Source organism: Aythya ferina, assembly GCF_964211825.1.
Source record: "Aythya ferina genome assembly, chromosome: 28".
Classification (NCBI taxonomy): Eukaryota; Metazoa; Chordata; class Aves; order Anseriformes; family Anatidae; genus Aythya; species Aythya ferina.
In genome coordinates this window covers 2,376,105-2,386,493 of record NC_140325.1, presented here as the reverse complement: position 1 = coordinate 2,386,493, position 10,389 = coordinate 2,376,105, and the positions used below count along the sequence as shown (strand labels likewise).

At 68.2% G+C, this 10,389-nt stretch overlaps 1 protein-coding gene across 6 annotated transcripts; it reads right to left on the bottom strand.

Annotated features, from left to right (window-relative positions):
* Positions 1-567: 567 nt before the first annotated feature.
* TESPA1 (thymocyte expressed, positive selection associated 1) lies at positions 568-8,899 on the bottom strand. 6 transcript variants are annotated; one of them, XM_084500224.1, is made up of 12 exons: positions 7,283-8,899; positions 6,282-6,435; positions 4,801-5,021; positions 4,480-4,522; positions 3,817-3,866; positions 3,663-3,716; positions 3,367-3,427; positions 3,126-3,212; positions 2,825-3,033; positions 1,573-2,582; positions 1,185-1,266; positions 568-1,059 (listed from the first exon to the last, which is right to left on the bottom strand). In XM_084500224.1, the coding sequence occupies exons 3-12, from the start codon at positions 4,964-4,966 to the stop codon at positions 980-982; spliced, it is 1,842 nt and encodes a 613-aa protein (XP_084356350.1). In that variant the 5' UTR covers positions 4,967-5,021; positions 6,282-6,435; positions 7,283-8,899; the 3' UTR covers positions 568-979. The 6 variants fall into 6 exon arrangements, with proteins under 6 accessions (XP_084356350.1, XP_084356349.1, XP_084356351.1 ...); XM_084500223.1 differs by lacking the exon at positions 7,283-8,899 and adding an exon at positions 6,533-6,765; XM_084500225.1 differs by lacking the exon at positions 7,283-8,899 and adding an exon at positions 6,533-6,764 and having other exon boundaries at positions 3,126-3,209.
* Positions 8,900-10,389: the final 1,490 nt, after the last annotated feature.

Sequence of the window (10,389 nt, the reverse complement as noted above, 5' to 3'; positions counted from 1 at the left end):
GCCAGGCACCCGGAGGCGGCGCGGTGCCGACCGCAGGTGCCGCGGTTCTGTCCCCACATCTTTGGGGTGGGGGGAGCTGGTGGCCCACGGGGACGCACGGGGACACCGGCTGGGACCTGGCAGGGATGGAGAGGTGGCCCTGGGTGACACGGGGCAGGGAGATGGGGTCGGTTGCCACCAAACCAGGGGACAAAAAGGGGACCCCGCGCCGGGGAGGTGGCCACGGGAGGTGCCGAGGTCGCCCCCCGTTATTCGGCACGGGGGGGGGGGTTAAGGGAGCTGCAGGGCACCACGGCGAGGTGAGGAAGAAGAGCAAAGCCGCCGAGATAAAGGGGGCAGGAAGACGAAGAGCAGGCCCCGAGCCATAAAGCAGCCAGATAAGGAAACGGGAGGGAGGCTCGGGAGGGCTGAGAAAGGGATGGGGAGCGAAACAAACGCCCGGCAGCACCGAGCCGTGCCAAAGCCCAGCACCTCCTCCAGCTCTGCACGCCCCGGGAGATTCACACAACCCCCATCTTTTCCTGGCTTCCCCCCCCCCCAAAAAAAAAAGGCAGAGCCACATCCTGATCCCTTGGGGAACTTTATTTCTTTATTTCCAGTGTGCTGTGGGCTCTGCCCCGGCAAACCCCGTCCTAGTGTTACACGCGCCCGGGGAGCAGAGCGTTTCCAAAGTGCTAGTGAAGCCCTGAAAACAAAAACAGGGCAAAGAGGGGGGGGGGAATCTGGTGCTTTTGGGGGTAAAAGTCCTGAGTTGAGAGGTTCCTGGTGCAGCACACGCACACACACACACACACACACGTGCACGCACGCTCACACCCAGACCCACGTCTCCACGCGGTGCTCAGCTCTCGGCTGAGGACGGGCTCCGGGGTCCAAAACGCTGGGATGGGGGGGGCAAAATCCCTCGTGAACCCCTCAGCGGCTCCCAGCCGGTGCTGGTGCCGTGGTGGGGGGGCGAGCAGGGGGTCCCTCGGGGGTCTCACGGCGTCTGCTCGGGCAGCGGCTCCTCCACGAAGCCGCTGCTGTCGGAGTGGCCGCTGCAGCCCTGCAGCATCAAGCCTGGAGAGCGGGGAGGGGGCGCGCTGGCAGCGGTGCCGGAGAAAGCCCCCCGGGGGGTCCTGAGCACCTCTGCGGCCCCCCCAGTGTGCCCCCTGCCCCCCGGAGGAGAGCCCCCCCGGACTTACTTCTCCGGACCCGCAGGGAGGGAGGGAGGGAGCAGCCGGTTTCCTCGTGGGCATCGCCGTCGTCCTCGCCGGCGCTCGGCACCTGCACGGGGGGGAGGGTGTGCAAAAAAGGGGAGGGCTGGAGGCACGCGTGCAAGGGCGGGCGTGCGTGTGAGCACACGCGTGTGCTTGTGCAAAGGTGCCCCTGTGCGTGCACAAGCACCCACGCCAAGGTGCATCCATGCACGTGCACGCTGCGTGCGCTCCCGAGCGTGCACCAAGACGCCTCCGTGCACGAGCGTGGCTGTGGGCGTGCAAGGATGCTCCCTCGTGCAAGAGGCTCCAAATCCTTCATCCCCTAAACTGCCGCCCCCTCGCCCCCCGTCCCCAGCCCCCCGCTGCCCCTCACCTCTTCCATCTCGAAGGAGTCCGGGGCCTCTCCGCAGCGCGTCTCTGCCCAGCTGGGGTGATGGGGGGAGAGCCCCCCCAGTGCCGGAGCCTTCCCTTGGGGGTGCAGCCCCCGTGCGTCCCCCTGCCACCGGCTGCTGTCCCTCGGGTCACCCCCCCGGTGCCGTCCCCTGCTCCGCCGGGCCCGTTGGCCTCCATCTCTCGGCTGGTGGGACCATGGGGACGATGCCCCGCAGGAGTCCAGGGGCTTGCTGGGGGGCTCGGCCCCTTTTTTCCCCCTGGGGGAGGACCCCCAGGGGCTGGAGCCAAACCCGGAGTCCCCCTCGGCTCCCGGCTGCTCGGGGGTGGCGCACACCCACCCGCCACCGGTGGCTGCGGCGCACGGAGCTGGGGACAAGGCGAGGTCCCCCCACGTCTGCCCGTCCTCGGTGCCACCCTGTCCTGTCCCCACGGGGCACGGAGCACCCCCAGCCCACGGCAGACCCCCCAGAGAAGGTCTCAGGCAATGGGGGTGCTCCTCAGCAGTGTCCATCCCCTCTGGGGACAACCCTGGGGACATCCCTGGTTGCCGGTGACACTCGGGGACACCCCCTTCCAGCCACGGGGGTGCCGGCGGAGACCCCCGGGCTCCGTGCGGTGACATCCCCAAGGGCACCCCAGCGATGTCCCTTTCCCCACCCTCCCCATCGGGGGGCTCGAAGCGAAACCTCTCCTCCCTGGCCCTCTCCAGCACCTCCTGCACCACCCTGCCCAGGGCGCCGGGTCCCCGGGGGCTGTCCCCGGCGCGGGGGGCCGTGTACAGGCACATTTTGGCCACGGCCTTCTTCAGGCGGTCCCCGGGGGAGAGGACGGCGGGCTGGGAGGGGGGGAGGTGGATACTGGGGACGTCGGGGTCGGCCCAGGCGAGGCGCGAGGGGGAGATGCGCTGCACGGGGGTCTTGGAGACGTAGGAGTAGAGGCAGAAGAAGGCGTCGGCTGTGGCGGCCAGAGCTTGGACCTGCTGGAAGCGACCTGGGGGGGGGAAGGAGGAGGCAAAAAAGGGGGTGAGGGGTGCTCAGGGGGCTGCAGCAGCCTGGTTGTGTTCCCCCCCAGATGGCACTGGGGGGGAAACCGAGCATGGGAGCACCTTTGCCACCGTCCCCGTGGAGCAAAGCACAGCGCGGCAGATAAACCCCGGCTCTAGGGGGGTGGGAAATCAGCTCTCCACCTCATTTTCCCCCAAAAAAAAGCTCGGGGACCCGAGTGTCACTCACTGGCCAGCATCAGGCAGGGGTCCTCCATCTCCATGCGCCGCACCTGGGCCTTGAGGAAGAGCTGGAAGTCGATGCCCTTGGCCTGCGAGGGCGCCGAGAAGAAGCGCGCGGGGATGCGAGCCACGGCGCCCGGCTCGCTCTGCACGAAGCCCAGGTTGTAGAGGATTTCCTCGGCGTCCGCCTGCCGCCACTCCAGCACCTCGGAGATGCTGTGGAGGGGACGGCCCCGGCTCAGCGCCACCCAAATTGGGATGGGTGTCGCGAGGGGGTGGCCCCGAAACCCCCCTCGGGGAGCCCCTACCTGGAGCTGGTCTTGTTGGTGAGGCTGGAGAGGGCGCTGGATGCCATGCTGTGCCCCAGGTGGAGCTGCTTGCCCCGAAAAGCCCTGCTGGGGGTGGGGGGGGGAGATGGCAGGAGGTGGCACAGCCTGGCCCACGCTTGGGGACAACCTGAGAGCCTTGGGGACAACCCGAGAGCCTTGGGGACAACCCAAAAGCCCTGGGGACGGCCCAGGGCGCACGGGGACGGGACCCAGCCCTCACCTGCCGGTGGCTTTGTCATTCCCCGGGAGCAGAAGAGCTGCAGAAGGGAAGCAGAGAGGTGCTGGGGGGGGGACGTGGGGTTCATGGGGGGCTGGGGACAGGTCCCCCGCCCGCCACCCGTGCTGCAGTGACACCTCGCTCGCTGCCGTCACAGCCCCAGCGGGTGCAGGGTTTGGGGACGGGTGACAGCACCAAGCAGCCGGTTTTGGTGCCCTGCACCCCCCGGGGGACGCTCTGCCCCTCGGGGACAGTGCCACCGCAGGAGGGGACAGCCCGGGGGGGGGGGGGGGCGCTACCTTCAGCTCCCAGCGTCAGATCGTCCTCGAAGCTGGCGCTGCTGCTCCTGCAGCCTGCAAGAGCGCGGCCGTGAGCCAGTGGGGGGGGGATTTGGGGACACATGGGGACCCCCCCCGTCCTCCCCATCCGCGCTGCGCCCCAAATCCTACGTACCGTAGGGACCCAGCAAGCCCAGCTCCTCCGGCAGCACCTCCACGGATGACCTGAAGGCAGAGCAGACCCCCAGTGAGCACCCAGGGGTGCTGCCCACCCCCAATCCTGGGGGGGCTGCGGCTGGGAAGGGTCCTGAGCACAAGCGCTGGGGGACGGGGACAGGGACAAACCGGGGGGGGACAATGTGCTGGTGGCTCAGCTTGCAGGTGGCAGCATGGCACAGTGGGGGTGGGATGCCCAGCACCCAGGGGACCCCAGTTTTGGGGTGGGGGGGTTATTTTAGGACCCCCAATGCCACCCCTCTTGCCCGGCCCTATGGGGGAAGCCGAAGCCAGCCGGGGGTTTCCTGGTGACGCCCGGCGTGGGACCCGGTGGCAGCGCCGAGGCCGGGTGCCAGCTGCGTTTCCTGTGCGGGGGCGAGCAGGGACTGGGGGGGGGACACACACACACTGCTGTGTCCCCCCCCCCTCGGTACACACGTGCCTGTGGCTCCTGTGCCACTTCCAGCAAGGGCCAGGCGCGAGCCACCAGCATCATCCCGCACCCCTGGGGCGCACGGGGATGGTGCCGGGGGGTGTGCAAAAAGCCCCGGGGGGTGCAGAAAGCCCCGAGGGGGGGGCAAAGCGGGGAGGCAGCGTGTGCCCTGCGGCCCCAGCAGCTCACCCGCAGTGCTGCAGCCACGTCTCTATCTTGCTGGAGGAGCTTCCTGCGGGGAGCGGAGAGGCAGCGTGAGATAAAGCAGCACGAGCCGAGCACGAGGGGCCCCGCGGCGCTGCGGCCACCGGCGCTGAGCCCAGACCAACCCCAGGGTGGGGGGGGGGGGGAGCGTGCACAACCCCCCCCACACACACCACGGGCAAGTGCCCACGGGCACGCTGCGCCCCTGCACGTGCTCACGGATGGCTTGGCACGCGCACGAGCACGCGCGCACGAGCAGTTCCCATGCGTGGGTTCATCCCTTTGCCCCTTTGCGCCCCCCCAAACCTTCAAGGAAGACGTCGTCGAGGTGGGGGGGCTGCAGCTCGGGGACGTCCTGCATGGCAGCGGCCGCCTCCTCCTCCACCACCGTGGTCCTCCAGCAGCGGCTCTGCCTCACCCAGGCACGCCGCTTCTCCCACGAGGACGGGCTGAGCACCGAGGCGCCCTCCATGGCAGCTCCAGGAGGGCCGGGGAGCTCTCCCGGGGCAGGGGGGGGGCAGGAGACCCTGCGGGGACAGGAGAGCCCTCAGGATGTGTCTGGGGGGGGGTCTCCTCCTCCAGCATCAGGCCGTGGGTGCCACGGGGGGCTCCGCGCCCCACAAGGCATCCCCAGGTCCCCGCATCGCCCCTTGGCACGGCCGCGTTGCACGGCACCGTAACATTTCGGGGTCTCCTTTGTTTTTTTTTTTCTTTTTAGGAGCGGGGGCAGCAGCAAACGGAGACCCCGTTTCCATCCCCATAGCTGCTGCTCGTTCTTACTGGGGAGCGATCCCGCTGTGGGGGTGCACAGCACCTCCGACCCCGCTCCCTCGCCCCTCACCATGGCGTGGATGGGGTCGGGGTGCACGGGGTCCTGGTTCACAGCTGGATTTAGGGCCCCCCCGCAGCATCCTGCACACCCCAACCTACATCCCCGGGGGCACCCCAAGCCCCCTGCACCCATGGGTGACGTGAGCTGTGGGTGCAATCCCTGGCACCCCCCCTCCCAGTGCGCCCCCAGAGCTGCAGCGGTGCCGAAAGTCCCCAGAGGGGGGAGGGCGCAGCGCAGCTCGTCCTTGTCACCATTTCCCCATTTCTCCTCCCGCCGGGCCAGGTGCAGGACGGGTGAAGCTCCCAGGGCCGGGACGTCCCCCCCAGGCACCTCGGGGTGCTCAGGATCGATCCTGGAGCACCCCACACGGGATCAATCCCCGGGATGGGGCGGCTGGGGGGGGCTCGGGGAGCGGCCACCCCACAGCCGGGTGCTCGCCAAGGCCGCATCCAGCCCCACGGGGGGCACGTGGCCGGGGCTTGCCCCATCCCAACCCCTCGGGGGCTGCAGGGAAATGCTGTGCCCCCCCCTAAATCTCAGGATAAGTGCCCCCAGCCCCCAGCCTGCCTGTCCCCAGGGGACACGGGGGCTTTGCAGAGCCAAGCAAGAGGCCACGGCGCACGGGGCCGTGGATCGGGGACCGAGCGCGGCTCATTCGTCCCAGCCACGTGCCCCAACCCCATCCTGTGCCACCCCCAGCCCCGGTCCCCACCATCCCCTCCGGTCCCCTCTCCCCCCAGCACCTCCCTGGCACGGGGGGAGGTTTCTCTCTCCTCCAGGACCCACCTCCCCGAGACACCCCCCAACCCCTCACCTCCGCCCCCCAACCCCGCATCCATCCACCTCCCCCTCATCCGCCCCCTCTGCCGTGCCGTCCCCCCAGCCCTCGCTTCCCCCCCCCAAGACCTTTTTGGGGTGAAACCAACCCCGCACCCCCCCCATCTCCATCACTCACCCACGCAGGGGGCACCCAGGCAGCCCACCAAGGCGCTGCCTTATCCCCACCGAGGGGCCATCGGCCTCGTCCCCCCCACCCCGCCGCCACCGTCACCACCACCGTGCCCGGCCCCCGGCGGCATCTGTCGTCAGCGAGCTGGGAGGAAACTCATCTGTTTTGAAGAGGAAATTAAAAAAATCAACAGTGAAACCTCAAAACGTTGACCCACATCCGCTGCCACAGCGGGAAAAACTTAATGAGCTGCCTACGTGGGCGACGGGGGGCTAATAATAGCCCGGGCACCCAGCGAGCCACCCGGGGCGCCCTTTCCAGGGGTGACAAGAGCACCCATCTCCGGGACAGGGGTCTCTGGGGGCGATGGGGGCAGCCGTGGGGATGCGCCCAGGCCAAGTGGTGCTGAGCAGGGCGGGGGGGTGAAGGGCATGGAGGAAAAAGCCGCTTGGTGATGCCGGGGGCGATGCTCCTGGTGGGACACGGGGGTGCCCACGCTGCCCCGCACCTTCCAGCTGGATTTTTGTCTCCCTGGAGGACCCAGGAGGATGGAGGGACACCCCAAAAACTGGCACGCCGTGCCAAGCTGCAGGTGGCCACGCGGTGATAAAGGAGCTGCAGGAGCTTATCGGCGCCCTGCCCGCTGCCCCCCAGCGCTGCGCGGCTCTGATAAGGGGCTGGGAGACAGCACGGAGAGGGGACAGAGGGGACAGGCTGCGGGGAGGAGAGGGGACAAGCTGCGGGGACACCGAGCCGGACGGTGAGGCAGGACGGGTGCTGGAGGTGGCTTTTTAAAGGCTCCTTTCCCCAAAGCTTTTTGCTCTCCGCGCAGCCCCAGCTCCGCTCCCACCTTCCAGCAGCTCCTCCAGCACTGGGCTGAAGGCACTGGGGGGCAAGGAGAGGCACCTGGGGACAAGGACAAACACCTGGGGACAAGGACAGGTGCCTGGGGACAAGGACAGGCACCTGGGGACAAGGACAAGATGGCACAGAAGGATGGCACTCACCTCCATCCAGGACATCGTGGCCACCAGAGCTGCCTGTGGGCCACCAGCGCTGCTAGGACAGCAGCAGAGATGGACGAAGAGGCTGAGGAAGAGCTCCGGGATGAAGATGGCTTCACCCCCGTCCTCCCCTTGACCTTCGCTGGTTTTTCTACCCCAAAAAGAAGAGCGGCGATGGGGCAGGTCCCGGCCCAGCCCTCACCGGCCCCGTGCCCCGCGGCGAGCCCGGCCAGCTCGGCTCGACCGAAGGCAGGAGCCCGTCAAAAAAGGCAACGAGTCGGGCCGTCAGGACGCGCTCTCCTGGAATGGTGCTGCCCGGAGGAGGGATATTTTTAGCCTGCAAGCGTTTGTGGAGAAAAGCCCCGAATTAACCATTGCTTTCGCCTGCCCGGAGCGCGATTTTCCAAGGACGCCCCGCGGCGCATCGCCACCCTGCCACTTTTTTGTCCCCTCCTGCGCAGGGAAGGGATTTGTCCTGGCCGTATCTCCTGTTCCCTGGCTTCCCTCCAGGCCAGGAGCAGAAAAATAGCCTCCTCCTCCCACAGGATGCTTTCAGCCCGATGCCCTTGGGGTGTTTTTTTTTTTTAGCCCTGGGTCACATCCAGCGCCCGCCGTCCCCACCCTGCCGGGGATGCTCGGGGATGTCAGGGGACGCTGCGCTTCGTGGCCAAGGGACCCGGAGCATCCCCACACCCCTGCTGAGTTCTCCCAGCACCATCACCCCAAATCCGTGCCCGATTCCACCTTTTCCTCCCCGATTTTTGCCCCCCCAGGATGACTTTGCAGCCTCTCTGAAGCTGCTTTCCCCTCCACCTTCCCCGGGCTTTGAAGCCTCCGCCTCGCCGCCGAGCTGGGGCCGCATCCAAGGCCCCCGGGACGTGGCCGAAAAGAGCAAGGCCGGATCGAAACCGGGCAGGATTTTTCCCGTAAAAGCCCGGCGAGGAGCAAAATGGAAAGGGGGGGAGCCGGGAGGGGGCACAGCTGGGGATGTCCCCTCAATCCCCAACCAAGGGGACCCCGGGAGAGGACCCCGTGCGGGGAGACGTACCCAAAAAATACCCCAAACCACGCAGCATCCTCCATTTCGCCCCTCCTGCCTCCGGGGGGGGGCTCAGGGTGGTGCAGGATTGAACCCCAGCACCGAGGACAGATGGGTTGGGGGCCACCGAGCCCCCCCGGAGCAGCGGGGTGCGTTGGGGCCGCTTGCACCGAGCGCTTGGTGCATCAATAATTAACGGGGTCGAGGCTGGCCCTGCGTGACGCCGGAGCCAGACACCCCCAGGGGACGAGCAGGGCGGGGGGGGCACACGGTTTTAGGACCATTTCGGGGTTCCTGGTGCTTTTCCCACAGCTCCAGGCCACGCGTGCAGGTTGCCACCGCGTCCTCGCGCCACCCGGAGGGGTGACCCCAAACCTGCAGCACCCAGAGGTGCCACCGTCCCCAAAGTCCCCTCCCGGCTGCGCCACGCGTGGCACCGGGTCCCCTTCCCATGAAAGCCGGGGGGGACATGGGCAGAGCATCCTGGATGAGGGGGGGGGAGAGGCTCTGCCGCCCCCCCCGCCTGACCTAGTTAGCTAATTCACGCTGCCGGAGCCTCCCGTGGCATGAATAAGTGATGGGACGCGCTTTTAGGGCTGCGGCTGCGGCGCTGCCACCGTGTCCCCCCCCTTTTTTCTGTCCCCCCACCCCGGCAGCCAGCTCCCTAGGCCGGATCTGGTGTCCTGGGGGGGGGCTCTGCCCCTTGCCGAGGGGGTTTTGGGGTTCCCAGCAAGGGGAAGCTTCGCCAAGGGCGGGTGGAAGGGGCTGGGGACAGGAGACCGTGAGAGCCACCAGGAGGAGACCCTGCGGGGGGGTGGCTTTGGTGGCTTTGGGACAGGCCCCGGGGGCCATCAGCTGCCCCCACCCCGGAGCACGAAGCCCACATGATGGCTCCAAGGGTGCTGGAACCGGGTACTGGGGGCCCCAAAATTCATCTCTCCAAGCACGGGGACGAAGCTCGGGGCTGTCCTCGTCCCCCCCAGCCCCCCGGGGTGGCCGATGGCACAGAGCAGAGGTCACCCATGTCCCTGTCACCGCTCTGGGGGGTGTCACACCTTGCCAAGGGGGGTTCCACCCTGCCTGGAGGGGGTCACTGTCCACGCCGTGTCCCCTACAGGCTTGGGGACAGCCCCAAAAACACCCCCCAGCACCGGGGACACCGGGGACGTGGCCCCGTGCCCACCTCGAGGGGCGGCCACATGGCAGTGCCCCGGTGTCCCCAGCCCATGGGGGGGTGGCCCTGGGTGCAGGGCTTCTCTCGTCCCCTCCTTGCCCCTAAATCTGTCACCCCCTTTTTTTTTTTCATGCTGCCACCCCGTCCCTGCCAACGTCCCCTCTTGGGCCACCAAATTTGGGGACGCAGCCACCCTGGGGGTGCCACCACGCCACGTCCCCCCTGCAGGTACAGGGGACAACGGGGACAGGGGTGGCACGGGGCCACCTCCGCAGGCAGGGACGGTCCCCGTGGGGGCTGGGGGGGGGGGGCAGCGATCGATGCCCCAGAGGAATTTGCCCCCGTGGGCAGCAGGCCCGGGGCGCAGCACGTGTGGACTTTGCTCGTGCCGTGCCCTCTGTGCACCCGGCTGCTGGTGCCTGTCCTTGTCCGGGCGTCTGTCCCCGCGTCCGTCTGTCCGTCCTGCTGTCCCCACACCCCGCTGGCCACGTGCTCCGAGGGGGTGGCCGTGGGTCTGTCCCTGGGGGTCCCGATGGCCACGTCCAGGCGTCTGTCCCAGTGTGGGCCTGCGTCTGTGCCATGTGTCCGTGTGTCCTGTTGTCCGTGTGTCCTGCTGTCCGTGTGTCCCACCACACACGTGTCCTGCTGTCCATCTGTCCTTCTGCCCATGTGTCCCCCCATCCGTGTGTCCTGCTGTCCGTGTGTCCCTCTATCCATGTGTCCCCATGTCCGTGCGCCCCACCACCCCCATGTCCCCCCACCCGTGCCCCACCGTCCGTGTGTCCCAGCGTGTCCGTCTGTCCCCACGTGCCTCCACCCCCACGCATCCCCCTGTCCTGGTGTCCGTCCGTCCGTCCCCATTTCCTCGTTGTGCCCTGTCCGTGTGTCCATCCCGGT

Excerpts from the sequence above, each read along its gene's own strand:
- TESPA1 (XM_084500224.1), bottom strand. The coding sequence starts at position 4,966 with ATGGAGGGCGCCTCGGTGCTCAGCCCGTCCTCGTGGGAGAAGCGGCGT. Across the intron at positions 3,717-3,816 it reads GGGCTTGCTGGGTCCCTACG|GCTGCAGGAGCAGCAGCGCC; the intron begins GTACGTAGGATT and ends GCGCTCTTGCAG. Across the intron at positions 3,428-3,662 it reads TCTGACGCTGGGAGCTGAAG|CACCTCTCTGCTTCCCTTCT; the intron begins GTAGCGCCCCCC and ends TCCCCCCCCCAG.